At 45.7% G+C, this 20,540-nt stretch overlaps 1 protein-coding gene across 1 annotated transcript in view; it reads left to right on the top strand.

Moving 5' to 3' along the window:
• CDC42BPB (CDC42 binding protein kinase beta) overlaps nucleotides 1–20,540 on the top strand; it is a 412,316-nt gene that overhangs the window by 348,843 nt on the left and 42,933 nt on the right. The window contains exons 26-29 of the mRNA XM_029597996.1: nucleotides 806–942; nucleotides 1,384–1,523; nucleotides 2,419–2,500; nucleotides 8,864–9,080. Coding sequence (XP_029453856.1) covers nucleotides 806–942; nucleotides 1,384–1,523; nucleotides 2,419–2,500; nucleotides 8,864–9,080 — 576 coding nt within the window. The remainder of the gene's footprint in view (nucleotides 1–805; nucleotides 943–1,383; nucleotides 1,524–2,418; nucleotides 2,501–8,863; nucleotides 9,081–20,540) is intronic.

The following is a 20,540-nucleotide window of genomic DNA, read 5'->3' as shown; positions in this document are numbered from 1 at the left end:
CAGGTCGAGCAGTTCTCAACTTTAATTCCTTTTACTCTCCTGCCAACCTTTTCACCACATGTTACATGTTTTTTCACTACTAATATAGCAGCATAAACATTTTTCTTATAGCTGTCAGCTTGGGAATCCCCACTTGTGTGGCTGATTGTCCTGCTTGTCCATGAAGAACCTGTAACAGCTGTCTCTGTAGAGAGGGCAAATCAGTCACACATTCTCACCCATCTCCCCTTAGAGTTGAAGGTTAGCTTGTTACAAAGAATGAGGAGACATTCATGGTGTGCAGGAATACCACCTTTAGGTTTTGTGTGCTCTGAGAACTATTCTGTCTTGGTATTGTCAGATGACATCACCTACTGATTTGTCCTGCTCTGTATAGAGAAATGCCCATTACAGGTAAGCAACTTTGCTTTCCCTTTTTGTTGCATTCTTTAGAGTCACTTTTCATTCCTTTCTGCTCACACCATTTTTTCTGTCTCCAGTACACCCATTGCTAAGTTGTGTAAACATTTTCCTACTTTGTACCTCAGAAAGTGAACCCTCTATCTCTCAATGTACAAATTGCTCCTGTAGAAGTTAACACATTGCTGCCTCTTGCTGTCTGTCATAAAAATTTTGTAGTTCTAAATTTACTCTCTCATTGTCTTGTTTTCACTTTAATTTAACTGCTAATTTTTTATAGTTTGCCATTTAATTATCGTGTTGTGTTTCTGTTTGTTACTAATCATCTGTTTTGTTATTGATCTTAATGGGGTTGTGGATTTCTTTTCATTGTGGGGGTTAAGAATGTGTATTTTCTCTCTTATAGTATGTCCGTTCGCCTGCCATGTTTTGTGCAAGGACAGTGCACCTCAGGTCTGTCCTATTCCCCCAGAGCAAGCAAAAAGACCCCTTGGAGTAGATGTGCAGAGGGGAATAGGAACTGCATACAAAGGCTATGTGAAGGTAAAAACATCAGCCTAGGAAATGACCTAAATATAACTTGTGTATTAGATATATTTATATATCTAATACACAAGTTATATCTCCCCTACAAATCTCCCCTACAAATCTCCCCTACAAATTCATTTATATATATAAATGGATATAAACCTGGATGAACCAATGTTTGTATATGGACCTATATCTTCTATAGGATGTGTACACAATAGCACCTGTTTGCATCCCAAAGTTACTTGTGTTAGAACAATCATTTTTCAACACATATCTTTACAATTTAGTTCCACAATTTCAGTAGCTGTCCATTAAAAAATAGCAATTATACTTATATATTACAAACTACAGTCCTTTTCTTTTGATGGGTCCCATTGCTTCATGGGGGTCCTCTGGTTCTATGTTTTGGAAAGTCCAGGATGCATAAAAACAAGTTAATTTATTTCCCTATAGGTTCCGAAGCCCACAGGGGTGAAAAAAGGGTGGCAGAGGGCTTATGCGGTTGTATGTGATTGTAAACTCTTCCTGTATGATGTGCCTGAAGGAAAATCCACACAACCTGGAGTTGTGGCAAGCCAAGTATTGGATCTCAGGTTTGTTCTAGTAGGAATCTTTAAGTCCAGATTTTGGGGCTGGCCTGGTGGCTGTGTCAGTGCTATGCACTGACATGCAGAGGGATCTAGACTTGATTACCAGCTCAGATCTTCCATTCTTTGGACTGGCTGGAGATAAGCATCATTTACAGTCTCTGGAGTTGGAGGTGATGGAAGAGAGGCCTAGCCATGTAGTGGTGACACCTAATGGCCAGGTTTAGTGCCCATGATTTCAGGGTTCCAGGAGGAGCCCTACTGCCTGGTCCCTGGCTAAGGACTGTTGCTGCAATGATTGGACTAAAGTAAGTTGGAAGGGGCTGTAAAATAGGGGAAAAAATTCCCCGAGTCCTTGTGAATGAAGACTCATGATACTAGATTCCAGCCCTGGTTCCAATCCAGCTGGAAGACCAGAGAAGTAGGAGACTGCTGGGTCAAAAAAAGAAATTTGAAAAACTAAAGGGCCAGTTACAGGGATATCACTGATTAAATGCAAGAGGATTTTTTTTTGTTTGCAAAATTGTGATAACACTGGTAAAGTCTTCCTGCTCAAGCAAAGTTACTAATTTCTAAATAGCTGCAAAGACACTGCATGGTGCAGTAATCTGTGGTTATACGTTATCAGCCATGGTGGCATGACTTATTTTCAGTGTTGGTAACATACTGTCTAGCACTCCTCTGTGATCATTCTGTCAGTTTAAATGAAAGCAATCACAGGAACCCTGTGATCCTTAGTTATAATAGAATGGTACATAAAAGGTTTGCATTCTTGTCAGTCTTCTTCAGCTTTAGAAAATTGAGTATGCAGCAGAAGAAAACAGGGCAGAATTAATTTTTTTTCTCTTTATATGTATAATATTATCTCACTTACAATGCATTGATACTTTCCTTTTTTCAGAGATGAAGATTTTTCTGTAAGCTCGGTCTTGGCTTCAGATGTAATACATGCCACCCGCAAAGACATCCCTTGTATATTCAGGGTAGGTTTCTTTGTACCCACTGTATCTGGATACTTTATTTTAAAATGTCAGGTTTATTATATCGTAATAAGAAATACTTGTTAATGTATCTATTGGTGTGATGTCTACCTTCTGATAGTATTAAAACAGCTATATAAAACTATATAAATAAAGGTTTGTCAAATTCTTGTTTTTGAGTTCTCTGTGAACAAGGAAAACAAATAGCCAAATAAGTTAGGGTGACATCATCCGACTGAGCCAAGTGAGGTCATTTTTCTGCCAAAGCCCTTAAAGTTCCAATTTGCTGTCTGAGTATACGCAAGCCTTCTAACACAAGCATCCCTGTGCATGAGTCGCCTCAATTTTCATCCTCTACAGTGAACGGTTGAAAATCTACTCTCAACATCACCGAGAAACCAAGAAATGTCTTTGGAAAAGAAGGAAAAAAACTTAAGAACATAAGAAATTGCCATGCTGGGTCAGACCAAGGGTCCCTCAAGCCCAGCATCCTGTTTCCAACAGAGGCCAAACCAGGCCACAAGAACCTGGCAATTACCCAAAAACCAAGAAGATCCCGTACTACTGATGCAATTAATAGCAGTGGCTATTCCCTAAGTAAACTTGATTAATAGCAATTAATGGACTTCTCCTCCAAGAACTTATCCAAACCTTTTTTTGAACCCAGCTACACTAACTGCACTAACCACATCCTCTGGCAACAAATTCCAGAGCTTAATTATGTGTTGAGTGCAAAAGAATTTTCTCCGATTAGTCTTCAGTGTGCTACATGCTAACTTCATGGAATGCACCCTAGTCCTTCTATTATCCGAAAGTGTAAATAACAGATTCACATCTACTCGTTCAAGACCTGTCATGATCTTAAAGACCTCTATCATAACCCCCCTCTCAGCCGTCTCTTCTCCAAGCTCAACAGCCCTAACCTCTTCAGCCTTTCCTCATAGGGGTGCTTCTCCATCCCCTTTATCATTTTGTTTGCCCTTCTCTGAACCTTCTCCATCGCAATTGTATCTTTTTTTGAGATGCGGCGACTAGAATTGTACACATATTCAAGGTGCAGTCTCACCATGAAGCGATACAGAGGCATTATGACACTTTCCGTTTTATTAACCATTCCCTTCCTAATAATTCCTAACATTCTGTTTGCTTTTTTGACTGCTGCAGCACACTGAGCCAACTATTTTAAAGTATTATCCACTACGATGCCTAGATCTTTTTCCTGGGTGGTAGTTCCTAATATGGAACCTAATATTGTTTAACTACAGCAAGGGTTATTTTTCCCTATATGCAACACCTTGCACTAGTCCACATTGAATTTCATCTGCCATTTGGATGTCCAATCTTCCAGTCTTGCAAGGTCCTCCTGTAATGTAACACAATCTGCTTGTGATTTAACTACTCTGAATAATTTTGTATCGTCCACAAATTTGATAACCTCATTCATCATATTCCTTTCCAGATCATTTTTAACCTTTCTGTGACAGATTTTTTTCCCTTATTATCAAATTCGTCATTATATACAGTCTCTCAATGTTGCAGATTTCCACAATCCCAATTGGCACCTCTTCCAAGACTGTTTGTGGACGAGCCTAGTTGATATTAGATATCTTTTTTTTTTTTTTTTTTTTTTAATAAGGCTATGACTCTTAAGTTCCACAATTGGTCCCTGGACAAGGTCTGGTCTAAGTGGCAACAGGAATTGCAGATCCAATTCCCAACTTCTGATTACATCGCCTCTTTTGCTGTCGTTCATACTATCTCTTGTAATATACAAATGCGAGAGACATGATACAAAATTTTGCATAGACTTTGTTTCTAAATATCAAGCTTGCCGAGCCAAATTTGCTGCTGCTGATTTGTGTTTAAATTGTACCCAGGGAAATGCTCATCTTGGACATGCACTTTGGAGATTTGACCGAATCTAATTGTTTTGGATGTAAGATTTCCAGTTCGCTGGTCACATACTAGACCTTCAGATTCCTTTCCTTCCTCAAACAGCATTATTTGGTATATTTCCTACCTCTCTTCCAGGGAATGCAAAACGAAAACTTTGGATTAACAAAGTTTTCATTTTAGCTGTCACAGTTATTCTTCGAGTCTGGAGACTCCCAGATATACCTTCACTGAATCAGTGGCGTAATAATATACACAGTTTATTAACCATGGAACTGATTTCATGTAAACAGTCCTCATTTCAACTTAAACGGATGTTGGATGCCTGGATGCCCTACATACAGTCATTACCACACAGACCAAGAATCCAAATATTGAATGACATTGTTCATTAGTATATCCTGGACAATATATGTTCTAGTCCTCTTGGCTGGGGGGGAGGGGTTGGAGTAGGGGGGAGGGTCTGGGGAGGGGAATGCAGTGGTTTGTTCTGATTTCGTAAGATTGTTGATAAAAGTTACATATGCGTGTGGTATATAGCAGAGTGCAATATGTATTCGATGGGGGGTGAAGGGCTGATGTGTACGGAGCAGGAGAGAGACCTCGGGGTGATAGTGTCTAACGATCTGAAGTCTGCAAAACAATGCTACAAGGCGATAGCTAAAGCCAGAAGAATGCTGGACTGCATAGAGAGAGGAATATCGAGTAAGAAAAGGGAAGTGATTATCCCCTTGTACAGGTCATTGGTGAGGCCTCACCTGGAGTACTGTGCTCAGTTCTGGAGACCGTATCTCCGAAGGGACAGACAGGATGGAGGCGGTCCAGAGAAGTGCGACCAAAAAGGTGGAGGGTCTTCATCGAATGACTTATGAGGAGAGATTGAAGAATTTAAACATGTACACCCTGGAGGAAAGGAGGAGCAGAGGTGATATGATACAGACTTTCAGATACTTGATAGGTTTTAATGATCCAAAGATAATGACAAACCTTTTCCGTTGGAAAAAAATCAGCAGAACCAGAGGTCATGATTTAAAACTCCAGGGAGGAAGACTCAGAACCAATGTCAGGAAGTATTTCTTCACGGAGAGGGTGGTGGATGCCTGGAATGCCCTTCCGGAGGAAGTGGTGAAGATCAGAACTGTGAAGGACTTCAAAAGGGCATGGGATAAACACTGTGGATCCATAAAGTCTAGAGGACGCAAAGGAAGAGAGGGTTGCTCGTGGGAATGACAGCTATTACCTGGAGACAATTCCCTTATTCAATAAACATACACACGGTTAATGCGACTCCAACATTGCTCTAAGCTACAACGGCAAGAGGAAATGTGGAAAAAAGGATTTGTATTCACAAAATAAGTGGAGAGTAGTTTGCTTGTTACAGCGGTTACTACCCCAAATCAAATAAGCCTGATACTTCACTTTCAATGCATATCCAGCATAGCTCTCTGCTGCAATGCCAGGGGGGAATGAAGTAAAGTGGATCCATATACAGACAATAACCAACAAGGTCCAAATTATATAGTCTGGGTAAACAAATAAGCATGGGTGTAGCTTCCTTATAGGAAGCTAGATATTTCACTTAAATGTAGTTCCAACACTGCTCTCTACATTAATGGCGGGGGTGGAAGGGAAATAGAACCAAAAGGTTATAAAGGGCCAAGAGTAACAGAAGTATGAGAGAGAAAAAAAAAAAAGTGCAAAAGCTTGCTGGGCAGCCGGATGGGCTGTTTGGTCGTCTTCTGCCGTCATTTCTATGTTTCTATGTATAACATGCCTTAAGCCTACAATGTTTAATTTTATTTTCTGAATAAACCGATTTCAACTAAAAAACAAAGTACTCCTCAGAACTTGTCCAAAGTTTCTTCCAAAAATGTCAGTTTCACTTAAAACAAGAAATTGTACCAATAAACATACATCGGCAACTGAACAGGTATTACATACCCTGGACTACAGAAGAGCCCTCTTGTTTTACTTGGACAGAATGCAAATACTCACGAAATAGACAACTGAAAAAGGATCAGCCATTAAAAACTAGACTTTATCAAGATGGTTGACACGAAGTATCTCTTATTGTTATGCATCCATGAAACTGGAAATACTGCACATAAAGGCGCAGCATATACAAGCAATGACCACATCAATGGCACATCATAATTCAATATCAATCCAAGATACCTGTAAGGCCTGTACATGGTCAAATGTACGTACGTTTACAAAGCATTTCTGTCTAGGTAAGGACTCACATAATGACATTTCATTTAGATAAGCAATGCTTAAGAACATTTTTATGTAATCAAAACAAACTTCTAATAATACGCAGATCATGGTTGCCAAAAACATAAATCAGAATTACTTAGAAGCAACTCTCAGCTCTGGAATCCCATTGTATGTGGCTATTTGTTCTCCTTCTCCACAGAGAAAGCGAATTTGCTTACCTGTTAACAGTAAGCATTAACTCTTATCACTAGAAGGACAACTAATCCTGAAGCGGTCAATAAAAGGCATTCAAGATTAGGAAAAGTGGGTAGAGGTGGTGGGTGGGGGGCAGCTTGGGTGGTTGTAGTGAGTCATAGCAAAGTAGTGCTCCCAGGCAGAGTGAGAAGCCAAAGATCCTACACTATTTTTGAACATTGATAGGTAAGCAAACACCATTAAGGCATTCCTGTTCAAAATAATAAATGAAATTGCTTATCTGTAACATGTGTTCTCCATAGACAGCAAAACAAACAGCCACATAATCCTCCCACATCCCTGGGAAGTTTACCAAGCTTGGAAAAAAACCGGATGCTAGCGCGTTTTGGCCCAAACATGCTCACAGCAAATTGGAACTTTCTGGGGTTTGGGAGAAAAATGACCCAACATATGATGTCACTCCATCTTGTGTGCTTTTGTTTTGCTGTCCATGGAGAGCACCTGTTGAAGATAAACAACTTCGTTTTTTATTTTGAACTGGAATGCCTTAATGGTGTTTTGCATTCCTATCAGGTTTTAAAAATAGTGTAGGGTCTTCAGTTTCTCACTCTTCCTGGGAGACTACTATGCTACTACCCACCATAACCTCCCAAACTACAACCCCCCCCCCCCCCACACACACACACACACACACACACACACACACACACACACTTTTCCTATTCTTGAAATCTTTTATTGACCACGTCAGGATTAGTTGCCCTTCTAGTGACAGTTAATGCTTAGTGGAGAGTGATGCAGTTATCAGAAAGAAGGCAATGCAATGGTGAAACTGTGACTGGTAAGGATGAAGAGTTTTAATACTTGCCATCTTCCATGGCACGTTAGAGTATATAAGGCAGATCAAAGAAGTCTATTGCTTTGGGACAAGAAGAGACTTGAATGATAAACGGAAACAATTATTCTGTGGTCTTAAATATAAACAGTTTATGTTCCTACATGTGTTCCTTTCAAGGGCCAGATCACTTTTTGGTATTGTATAATCTTCTCCTAAACCGATAACTATTTGCAAAGTATGGTCAAATTGAAAGTTCTGCAGTACTAGATATAGCACTGAAGTGTCTCAGCTCTGACCTCGTACATGAAAGTTGTTTTTTCTTATCAGCATGTGTCCAACAGTCTTATTTAGAAAAGGAAGTGAATTATTCTGCACTAAATGTTGATTTAAAGTGCAAACCGGACTTCCCTAGCTTGACTGTTTACATTTTCCTACTGTAATCTTTCAGAATAACATGACTATGCATAACACACCACCTGCTGAGGAACCTTTCAGTGTAGCCAGTTTGGAGATTGGATCTTTTAAGGGCATTGTGTGAATATGGTCAATATACTAACCTTTACTTAGTATTTATACCAATAGGAGGAAATTGAAATTATATTTAAAATGATTTTCCTTGATATTTCAGGAACTTTGGGGTCCCTCCAAGGGCTGTTCCATCCTTCTGCCAAACTGAAGGAAGTCATGCTCAGGTCTCGGTAGGGTTTTAGAGAGTAGGTTCAAGAGGAAGGAACATATAGAAACCCTACAGCAAAACTAACTTTTAGTTTCCAAATTAGTTTCCTCCTAAGGGTTACATAAAGGTTTATGTAGTAGATGGTCATGCTATATAAATACTCATGCTAGCATGCATTTCAGCTCAGCTTCATTGAATTCCTTTAAAATGAATATATGCTTGATAAATTAGGAACAGTACATGCCATGTAATAAGCTCTGTCCTGCAATAAATGTTACTGTTAATTTTTTTAAATTCAGCAGCTTTTTAAATACAGTTAAACAATTGTATGCCTCTCTTCTCTTGCTACAAATCAGTAACAAATAGCATAGTACTTGTGTCTTCAAAGTGTTTAGATACAAAATCTCTATAGCTAGTTCTGAAGTCAGCTGGTCAGAAGCACCAGTAATTTAATGGCTAAATGCAGGATTTTGATTGCACTGGGAAGCTGCTTTGTTTAGTTGTGTATCTTTTCTTACAGCTGTTTTCTTTTCCTTTGGCTGTCAAGGTGACAGCTTCTCTCTTAGGTTCACCTCCCAGAACCACATCACTGCTAATCCTGACCGAAAACGAGAATGAGAAGAGGAAATGGGTAGGAATCTTGGAGGGACTACAGACCATCTTACATAAAAACAAACTGAAAAATCAGGTCGTTCATATTCCTCAAGAAGCATATGACAGTACCTTGCCTCTTATTAAAGCAAGTTCAACTGCTGCTATCATAGGTATGTGAAGTTTTAAGCATATTGCTTTTGGAAAATAGGTGCATGGGCAAAATAATGCAGTGAAAACGCCAATGCCATAAAATGCACTGCATTTTTTTATCTAACATTAATTCTTTCCAGTAGCATAGCTTCCCTGTACGTACCAGGATCAGTCCAGACGGTAGGTTATGTCCCCCGTCCAGCAGATGGAGTCAGAACAGACTTCGAAGGGTGTCGCCATATAAACCAGTGCACCCTCTGCAGGAGCTCAGTATCTTTCTGACTCCAGCAGATGAGAGTAGGGGAACCAGTTGCTTCCCCAGTGTTTGCAGGGATTAGGTTTTCCCCTCTTTTTCTCTTGCCTCTGACCTCCTCACAGTTTGGATCAAGTTGTTTAAAAAAAAAAAAAAGGTTCAATTTTTGGGGAGGCGTGGTTTGCAGTCTGTGCTGCCTCTTTCTCTCTCCTCCTCCTTCCCTGATCTTCGGGGGTAAGTTGCGGTGTTTTGTTTTCGGTGTTTTGGCTTCTGTTTTAGGTTTCTTCAGCGGCTTTGGTGCCACGTGGAAGCTGGTGGTGCCTGCCTCTCCACGGTGTCGGCTACCGCCCCGCGGCCCCGAGACGTATCTTTCCCCAGGGCCGCTGCAGCAGGGAGGGGAGATTCCCCTGCTGCCGTCCGGGGTGTTTAAGCGGGCAGTGCAGACCGGTTTTGCCCCCCCCCCCCCCCCCCCGCGGCGTTCCTATTCCTCCCCCGGCGGCCACCATGCCTCGGCCGTCCTGGTGCTCGGCCTGTGGCGAGCCGGGGTCGAGGATTTCACGCGAGGGGATCTGCGCAAGGTGCCTTCCCGGGGGGGGGGGGGAAGGCACCTCGGATCCGGTCAGCTCCTTTTCATTTCTCCCGTCAGCGCGGCCCCTTCGCCGTCTTTGGCGGGACGGCGGCCATTTTTAATTCTCAGCGCAACGATTTTACTCACGCAGCGGAGGAAGGAAGGGACTCTCGGGAGGTCTCTCCCCCGAATCTGGCCCCGGCGGAGACCCTCCCGGACCAGGGAGGGTCTCTGCTGGCTCCTCTTCAGGCCCCCCCCCCCCCCCCGAGCATGCCGAGGTTCTCTCCGGAGTTTATTTTATTGATGCACAGCACATATTTGCAGGGTCTGGAGGCTCCCGGTGGGCTGCCCACGGGTACCCCCCCCCCCCCCCCCCCGGCTGCTAAAACACCGCGTCTCACAGCTGCTCCACAGGGCCCCCCCGACCTAGCGGGGACGGTTTCTGGGGCTCCCCGAGTGACCGCCTGGGTACATTTTGCCCCGGGAGGGGCGGGCGCAGCCCCGGCTGTGGGGGGGGATCTCCCGGTTCTTCCGGACGCTCAATCGGAGGGTGACGACCCGCGAGCGCACCGCATCTTCCAGAGGGAGGAGTTAGATGACCTGATACCTCAGATCCTCGTAGAACTGGACCTGGATCCACCGCCAGACCCACCAGCTTCAGTTGCCCCAGTCGTCTCGACGTCTTCCAAAAAGGGGGATCCAGTCCTAGCCACCCTGCGGCCGCGGTCCCGGGCGTTCCCCACACATGACTCCTTCTTGCAGCTCCTGGCTAGGGAATGGGACACTCCTGAGGCCTCTTTAAAGGTCAGCCGAGCAATGGAAAAGTTGTATCCGCTCCCGGAGGATTTCCTGGAGTTCATCAAGGTGCCAAAGGTGGACTCGGCGATATCGGCGGTCACCAAGAGGACAACTATCCCGGTGACGGGCGGCACGGCAATGCGGGACACTCAGGACCGCAAGCTGGAGATCTTCCTTAAGAGTCTTTGAAGTCTCAGCTCTAGGGATGCGAGCGGTCATGTGTAGCTCGCTCGCGCAGAGAGCCAGGCTTCGCTGGGTTCAGCAACTTCTTACTTCTCAAGACCTGCCTCCCAAGGAAGCTGCCCAGGCGGATCGTTTGGAGTCCACCATGCGTACGGGGTGGATGCCTTGTACGACCTATTCCGAGTATTGGCGAGGTCCATGGTTTCGGTAGTCGCGGCAAGACGTCTCTTGTGGCTCCGTAACTGGGTGGCGGATGCCTCTTCCAAGTCAAGCCTGGGCTCTCTACCCTTCAAGGGCAAGTTCCTCTTCGGCGAGGATCTGGACCAGATCATCAAGTCCCTGGGTGAGAATGCAGTTCACCGCCTCCCTGAGGACAGACATCGTACCTCCCGGTCCTTTGTCACTTCTCGGACCAGGGCCAGAGCACAGCGGCGCTACAGGAGTTACAGGCAGACGGGACCTCGAACACCTTCCTCCAGGTCCCAGTCCTGGCCCCGGTCCTTTCATGGGCGCAGGCCCAGGACAGGGGAACCTCTCCAAGTCCACTCAATGATGCCAGCCTCGCCCACTCCTCCACTCCCAGGATCGGGGGTCGACTTGCGCATTTCTACAAGGAGTGGGTTCGCATCACCTCAGACCAGTGGGTCCTGGATTCTCTAAAGAACGGCTACGCCTTGGAGTTTGTCCGCCCCCCGAGAGACAGGTTCCTCTTTTCCCCCTGTGGGTCGGACCTCAAGAGGAGAGCGGTACAGCAAACTCTGGACCGGTTGCAGAAGATAGGGGCCATTTTTCCCGTCCCCTTCGGCGAGGTGGGCTCGGGCCATTATTCCATCTACTTCGTCGTGCCCAAAAAGGATGGCTCCTACTGGCCCATCCTGGATCTAAAGGAGGTCAACAAGTCCTTACGAGTCCTCCAATTCCGCATGGAGACACTATGCTCAGTAATCGCAGTAGTGCATCAGGGGGATGCACTGCTGCGATCCTTGCTTCTCTGGATTTGACGGTGGCCTATCTGCACATACCCATCCTTCCGGCTCACCGGCGATTCCTCCGTTTCAAGATCCTGGATCAACATTTTCAGTTCCAGGCCCCTCCCTTCGGGTTAGCGACCGCTCCCTGAACGTTCACCAAGATCATGGTGGTAGTGGCGGCAGCCCTGAGGAGAAGGGGGCATTCTCGTTCACCCCTATCTAGACGACTGGCTGATACGCGCAAAGTCTTTTGCCCACGTACAGTCGTCGGTAGCCAGGGTGGTCCAGTTGCTTCGCTCCCTGGGCTGGGTTGTGAACTTCTCCAAGAGCTCCCTCGTTCCTTCTCAACACTTGGACTTCTTAGGAGCGAGCTTCGATACGTGTCAGGGCAAGGTCTTCTTGCGCCCGGACAAAGCCCAGTCCTTGCGGGAACACATACGGCGGTTTCCTGCATTGCCAGAACCCACCTCCTGGGACTACCTTCAGCTCCTGGGCATGATGGCCTCCACCATTGACCTCGTGCCCTGGGCGTTTGCACATCTACGTCCCCTGCAGGCGGCTCTCCTTTCACGCTGGAAACCAGTCTCACAGGATTATCAGATGGTGCTTCCTCTCCCGCAGGTTGCCAAGGACAGTCTGCGTTGGTGGTTGGATCCGATGCATCTGGCCCGAGGCGTCTCCCTCGAGGTACCCAATTGGGTGGTAGTCACCACCGTTGCCAGTCTCTCCGGGTGGGGAGCCGTCTGCGAACGAAGCTCCGCGCAGGGGACGTGGTCGAAGGTACAAGCGGCGTGGCCGATCAATCGCCTGGAAACCAGAGCGGTGCGTCTGGCGCTCCTACATTTCCTTCCGTTGGTGCGGAACCGGGAGGTCAGGATACTCTTGGACAACGCCACCACCGTTGCCTACATCAATCGTCAGGGAGGCACGAGGAGTCGGCACATATTGCATGAGACGGCGCATCTGATGGAGTGGCAGAGATTCATCTAGCCCGCCTTGCAGCTTCACACATCGCGGGGGTGGACAACATTCAGGCGGACTACTTGAGTACAGCTGGATCCCGGAGAATGGTCCCTCCCCGACGAAGCGATGCAACTCCTTGTCCGCCGATGGGGGTCGCCACACTTGGACTTGATGGCGACCTCCCTCAACTCCAAGGCCCCCCGCTTCTTCAGCCGCAGAAGAAAGCGCGGCGTGGAAGGGGTGGATGCTCTAGTCCTCCCGTGGCCCCCCCACCTGCTTCTCTACGTCTTTCCTCCCTGGCCGCTGGTGGGCAAAATTCTATGCAGAATAGAAAGTCATCAGGGGCCCGTGATCCTCGTGGCTCCAGAGTGGCCCCGTCGACCCTGGTTTGCAGATCTACTGCTGTTGGCAATCGACGGTCCGCTTCGGCTGGGACATCTTCCTCGTCTACTCCACCAGGTCCCGGTATTTTTCGAGCAGGCAGAACTCTTCTGTCTTGCAGCCTGGCTTTTGAGAGGCACCGACTCAGACGCAGGGGCTACCCTGAGGCGGTAGTCTTGACTCTGCTGAAGGCTCGGAAGACGTCTACCTCGGTAACTTACGTATGAGTCTGGAAGGTCTTCTAGATGTGGTGTTCCAATCAGGGCACTCGTCCCATGAGGGCGTCTGTACCTCAGATCCTGCAGTTCCTCCAGGATGGACTGGATAAGGGACTCGCCTATAATTCGCTTCGGGTCCAGGTGGCCGCCCTTGGCTCGCTCGTACAGTATGGTGACCACTCTTCCCTCCTGCTCCAGCCTGACATCGCACGGTTCCTCAAGGGGGCTAAACACTTGCGACCTCCGGTGAGGGACCCCTGCCCCTCCTGGAACCTCAGTTTGGTGCTTCGAGCTTTGTCAGGTCCGCCTTTCAAACCGCAGCACGGCGCGACTATCAAGGATCTCACCCTCAAGACAGTCTTTCTCGTGGCCATCTGTTCCGCCTGCCGCATCTCGGAACTTCAAGCATTGTCCTGCAGAGATCCCTATCTCTGATTCACGGACTCGGGGGGGGTCTCCCTCCGCACCGTTCCCTCTTTCCTTCTGAAGGTAGTATCAGCCTTCCACTTGAACCAGACGGTCGAGCTTCCGTCCTTTGCATCAGACGAACCACGGTCTCTCCATCTTTTGGATGTCAAGCGCACGTTGCTTCGCTACCTGGAGGCTACTAATGACTTCTGGGTCTCAGATCATCTGTTCGTGCTCTGGTCGGGCCCGAAGAAAGGTTCCCAGGCCTCGAAGGCGACGATTGCAAGATGGCTAAAGGACGCCATTTCCGTGTCTTACATTGGAGCGGGACGGATCCCTCCTCGCGGCGTCATAGCTCACTCTACTCGCTCACAGGCAGCCTCCGGGGGTGGAGGTGCGGTCCGTCTCCTCGCAGGAAATTTGTTGTGAGGCAACATGGAAATCGCTGCACACTTTCTCGAGACATTATCGTCTTCACCTGGCGTCGACAGCCTCTGGGCACTTTGGCGACCAGGTTCTCCAAGCAGGCCTTTCAGGGACCCACCCGGTTTAGGGAAGCTTGGGTACATCCCACCATCTGGACTGATCCTGGTACGTACAGGGAAAAGAAAATTATTCCTTACCTGCTAATTTTCGTTCCTGTAGTACCAAGGATCAGTCCAGACGCCCACCACTATAGGGTTCTTGGTCCTGCTCTGCTTGGGTTGCTCTTTTCTCTTGGAAGCATGCTGTGTCTTTTCGACTTTCACTTCTGTGTTCACAGCTCCCTACAAGTTGGCTGTTTTGCCGCACGTTGAGTTTTAATGTTGAATTTGTGGTTGAATATCCGTTTATGGTTAAATATACTTGATCCAGACTGCTCCTTCAGTATTCTGTTGAGCTTTGATATACTTTATACTGAGCTCCTGCAGAGGGTGCACTGGTTTATATGGCGACACCCTTCGAAGTCTGTTCTGACTCCATCTGCTGGACGGGGGACATAACCCACCATCTGGACTGATCCTTGGTACTACAGGAACGAAAATTAGCAGGTAAGGAATAATTTTCTTATGTTCCTGGATTGTTGATCTGTCCTGCAATAAATGTTACTGTTAATTTAATTGGATGATTGCTGCTGATTCCATGATAGGACATTCTGCAGTTTGGGAGATTGTGTGACTTTCTTATTGGGGGATATTTTTCACTTTTCTCTCTGATTCTTTAGACTAAAACATGTCGTTTTACATCCTCCCAGTCCATGTGTCTCAGACATATTCTGCCTCTCCTGATTTAATTGACCCAAGTGCACTTCCTTGAGTCTCTGCGAACAGCACTGAAAAAAGCATTTGAAGCATTGAATATGGCCTGCTATGTTAAAATTAAGGGTTTGCCCCATTTTGTCGTTAAGGAGAGAAAATATTTTATAAATGAAATTCTTCTTGAAGTTGAGAAAACAATTAACCTTATTGCTATAAAATTCATTTTTTCCAAGGTTTTTGAACTTTTGGAAGTGTTTTTGCCTTCAATTTGTGTAAGACTTGGATGCTTTGTGGCCATATTCAAAAGGATTTGTCTGGCTAAAGCCCAAACTTAGCATTTAAATATCTTCCCTCTTCTATTCTATCCCCCACCAGTTTGCCAAATTTTAGCCAGATAACTCTGCTCTGCCCCAGAACAGCTTTTTATCTGGCTAATATGGTCAATATTCAACTGTATATGGCTAAGTTAGATAATTCTAGGACTGCCTCAGAGCAGTCTTAAAGTTATCCAGTCATGTGTGGCCAGATAACTTGTCACTTAACCAGCTATATTTAAAAAATAAAGCTGGTTAAGTGTCCACAAAAAAGCAAAGCGGGTCTGACTGCCTAATCACCCACACATCTCCTCTCTCCCCCAAAAGTGAGGCTATGCTTGGGACTGATGGCCCAACGTCCTCTCCCCCACAAGCCCTCTCAAAATTTGTAAAATGTACTGTCGTCAGAGAAATGGTACACACCCTGAGAACTGGACACTAGTTTCACCTCCCAGTCATATTTAGGGGAATCCTGCTGGGGTGGTTTAACTTGTCGGGGAGGCAGAGGGTGAGTGGAGGGGGCTGGAGTTAAGTAATTTTTAACCTGGGGTTGGGCTGGGGGAAGTGCACTTAACTCCAGCCCCCTCCACTCACCCTCTGCCTCCCCGACAAGTTAAACCACCCCAGCAGGATTCCCCTAAATATGACTGGGAGGTGAAACTAGTGTCCAGTTCTCAGGGTGTGTACCATTTCTCTGACGACAGTACTGATTGCATAAGCTACCATCATTACTGTCAGCGTATTGTTTTGACAGTAACACTGATAACTTATGTGATCAGCATTGGTGTCGGACCAATACTCTATACACCAGGAGGCAGATAGTAGTTCTGAATTCCTAGTCTCATTTAAGGGGATCTGGTTGGGTTGGGAGGGCAGAGAGGGGTCAGAAGTAATTTTTAACAACCTGAGGGCAGAGGAGGGGGTACCGATCATCTAGCAGGCCTTCCACTTTGCAACTTTCTTTGGGGGTGTGTCTTGATGGGAGTGTGCATCAATCAGTCTGCCAGGCCCAAGGTTGGCCTCATTTGGGTGAACGATTAGGCAGTCAAGGCCTGCTCCACCAAGTTTTTTGATGTGGCCAGTTAACCAGCTATATTCATTTGAATATAGTCAGTTAAGTTTAAAGTTATCCAGTTATTTTTAGCCAGATAACTTTAAATCTAACTGGCTGTATTCAAACATAGTGAACCATTGACGCCAGACCCATGATTTTTGGCTTGTAAGTTTTTGGTCTCATCGCTGGATTTGGGGAATCCATTGCAATGGAGTTGTAAGGAAGCATGTCCATTGAAATGTACATAAGAACATAAGAAAATGCCATACTGGGTCAGACCAAGGGTCCATCAAGCCCAGCATCCTGTTTCCAACAGTGGCCAATCCAGGTCATAAGAACCTGGCAAGTACCCAAAAACTAAGTCTATTCCATGTTACTGTTGCTAATGGCAGTGGCTATTCTCTAAGTGAACTTAATAGCAGGTAATGGACTTCTCCTCCAAGAACTTATCCAATCCTTTTTTAAACACAGCTATACTAACTGCACTGACCACATCCCCTGGTAACAAATTCCAGAGTTTAATTGTGCGTTGAGTAAAAAAGAACTTTCTCCGATTAGTTTTAAATGTGCCCCATGCTAACTTCATGGAGTGCCCCCTAGTCTTTCTACTATCCGAAAGAGTAAATAATCGATTCACATCTACCCGTTCTAGACCTCTCATGATTTTAAACACCTCTATCATATCCCCCCTCAGTCGTCTCTTCTCCAAGCTGAAAAGTCCTAACCTCTTTAGTCTTTCCTCGTAGGGAAGCTGTTCCATTCCCCTTATCATTTTGGTCGCCCTTCTCTGTACCTTCTCCATCGCAATTATATCTTTTTTGAGATGCGGCGACCAGAACTGTACACAGTATTCAAGGTGTGGTCTCACCATGGAGCGATACAGAGGCATTATGACATTTTCCGTTTTATTCACCATTCCCTTTCTAATAATTCCCAACATTCTGTTTGCTTTTTTGACTGCCGCAGCACACTGAACAGACGATTTCAATGTGTTATCCACTATGACACCTAGATCTCTTTCTTGGGTTGTAGCACCTAATATGGAACCTAACATTGTGTAATTATAGCATGGGTTATTTTTCCCTATATGCATTACCTTGCACTTATCCACATTAAATTTCATCTGCCATTTGGATGCCCAATTTTCCAGCCTCACAAGGTCTTCCTGCAATTTATCACAATCTGCTTGTGCTTTAACTACTCTGAACAATTTTGTGTCATCTGCAAATTTGATTATCTCACTCGTCGTATTTCTTTCCAGATCATTTATAAATATATTGAAAAGTAAGGGTCCCAATACAGATCCCTGAGGTACTCCACTGTCCACTCCCTTCCACTGAGAAAATTGTCCATTTAATCCTACTCTCTGTTTCCTGTCTTTTAGCCGGTTTGCAATCCACGAAAGGACATCGCCACCTATCCCATGACTTTTTACTTTTCCTAGAAGCCTCTCATGAGGAACTTTGTCAAGCGCCTTCTGAAAATCCAAGTATACTATATCTTATGGGAGGACTTCTTTGAATTCTGCATTATGCATTTTGGCTTTGTGTTCAAGATTAGGTATGGTTACATCTTGAAAATTTCCCTCTGAGGAAGCCCTCTGTTAGTAGGGTGAAACGAATTCTTTGTCAGGAATATAAGAAGGGAAAAGAAAAAATTGAGAATTTGGGACTACTTGTAAAAAATTTTCTCAACTCTTTGAATCTGATACAGTACCTGAGAAGAAGGTGATAAGGTCCTATAAAGTTGTTGGAAGAAGATTTACAACTTTTTCATTGATCAAATTTGACACCACATATTGTTGTGAATTAAATCAGTTTTTTTATTGTAAGTTGTATGGAAAGTTGTGAATGTGATCAGTTTGAGCATTTGTGCTAGTTTTTATTGCACTTTTTATGTGCTGGGATATGAATCGAGCGATGTTTGTAGTACAAATTTGTATGTTATGCATTTTGTAAATTTTTGTATTTTTTAAATTTTGTATAATATATTTAAAATTGATTAAAAATGTTTTCGCTGTTAATCATAAGTATTCTTTCAATTGTAACTCACTATTTGTACTTGAGAGAAGATAATTCTTATCCTTCATTGTTTCCTTACCTATTATATTCAAATATAGCCGGTTAGGTTTAAAAGATTTCCAGCTAAAGGTAGTTCCCTGTATGTATCCAGATCAGACCAGACTCCTGGGTTTTGCCTCCCCTCCAACAGATGGAGTAAGACAAAAGTTTTACTGCCACTGCCACTTGAGAAGGTGCCACCTGCAGTCCCTAGTATTTCTCGGACTCCAGCAGATGGTGGAGATGCAAAGCCTGCAGTCTGTTCAGAAAAAAAAGAAATCGAAAGGGCACATAGGCTTCTGTCTGCGCTTCCCAGAAGATTGTTAGACCCTGGTGGGGTCATCCCTTCTGGTGTGTAAGGTTTGAGAGCAGGGGATCGGGAACCCTGTGTTGCTCAGATCCCTGGCCGGACAGTGCTGATACCCGGAGATCTCGGATCACTCGTCATGTGGGATCTTCACAACCTGTCGCCTGCTGCTCTTTTAAGGAAAGTGCCCCTTTCTCCTTTGTTAAAGTTTGCCAAAAAAAACAAAAGCAACTACAGTGAAAGGTTTGTTTCTTTCCTTCGGGGGCAGAGTGTTTTCACCTTTCTTTGGCCCCGTCTTCTGGCACCCAACATCAGAGTTTTTATTTTCTTCTCTCCTCTGCTTCCTCCAGCCTCTCTCCCATATGGTGCTTAACCAAGGAGGGGTTGGGGGGTCCTAGTCTTGCTTGTGGATGCCACGTGGGGCAGCCTATTTTTCCTGCAGGGACGCACAGTCGCGTCTTTCCCACACCGGCCTTTGCTCCCAATGCCTCCCCGGGGGGGGGGGAGGCCATCGGGGAGCACCATAGGTAACACGGGCAGTGTCTTCTGTGTTGCCTGTGCCAGCGTCATTCAGCGCTGCTGGCTTCGGAGGACTTGCTCCTGCTCCATAAGGCCTTTAAGGCAAGGAAGGCTGCGTGTTGGGGTGTGTCTAAAGAGAAACCCCTGGGCAGCCTGCCAAACAGTCCAGGACCTCTGTGGCCATGGGGGCCCCTAGGGTCTGGCAGCTCTTGAGGGCTGTGGCACCCACAGATTCTTCCTTGACCATCCAGGCCTGGGGTCAGTCCACTGGATCCGGATCTGTCCCTCTTGCAGGGTACGTCCCTCGAGGGTGATGACCCTAAGGTGGTCTGTTTGTTCCATAAGGAGGAGCTAAGCCCACTTATTCCAGTGGTGTTGGAGGAGTTGGACATTGAGGTCCCGCCACAGGATTCCAATCTGGAGGCGGTGGACCCGGTCATGGTTGGCTTCCGGGGTCCCGCAAAGTCCTTCCCGTTCCATAGTTCGGTCAGTGCTCTTCTAGTCTGAAAATGGGATACTCCGCACACCGGTGTGAAGGTCAGCAGGGCAATGGACAATTTGTATCCATTGCCTCAGGAGGCGCTCGACCTACTCAAGGTTCCAAAGGTAGATGCTGCAGTTTCTGTGGTAAACAAGGCGACCATCATTCTGGTCACTGGAGCAGTGGCTTTAAACAATCTTCAGGATAGAAAACTGGAGGTAACCTCAAGAAGTCATAAAGTCAAGAGGCCGCCAATGAAGAGTGGGTGACTCGCCAGAATGATGGCTACTGCCTGGAGACAATACCCTTAGTCAATAAACATACACATGGTTACTGTGACTCCAACATCACTCTAAGCTTCAACAGCAAGAGGAAATGTGGAAAAAAGGATTTGCACTCACAAAGACGGGAGTAGCTGGCTTGTTACGGCGGTTACTACCCCAAACCAAATATCCAAATTACTACCTCCACCTTCCTCTATTCCTGATGCCTTTCAACTAGCTTGACCACTCCATTCTTATACTTCACTTTCAATGCATATCCAGCATAGTTCTCTGCTTCAACAGCAGGGGAAAAGAAAAACTTTTACTTCACACATCCAGCAGAGCTCTCTGCTTAAACGGCAGGGGAGAAGAAAAAAGGGTTCGCACTCACAAAGCGGGGAGTAGCTGGCTTGTTACGGCGGTTACTACCCCAAACCAAATGTACCTGATACTTCACTCTCGACGCATATCCAGCATGGCTCTCTGCTTCAACGGCATGGG

The sequence above is a fragment of the Rhinatrema bivittatum genome, chromosome 4, assembly GCF_901001135.1.
Source record: "Rhinatrema bivittatum chromosome 4, aRhiBiv1.1, whole genome shotgun sequence".
Classification (NCBI taxonomy): Eukaryota; Metazoa; Chordata; class Amphibia; order Gymnophiona; family Rhinatrematidae; genus Rhinatrema; species Rhinatrema bivittatum.
Note: the sequence above shows the minus strand (reverse complement) of the source record. Positions and strands in the feature narration are given on the sequence as shown.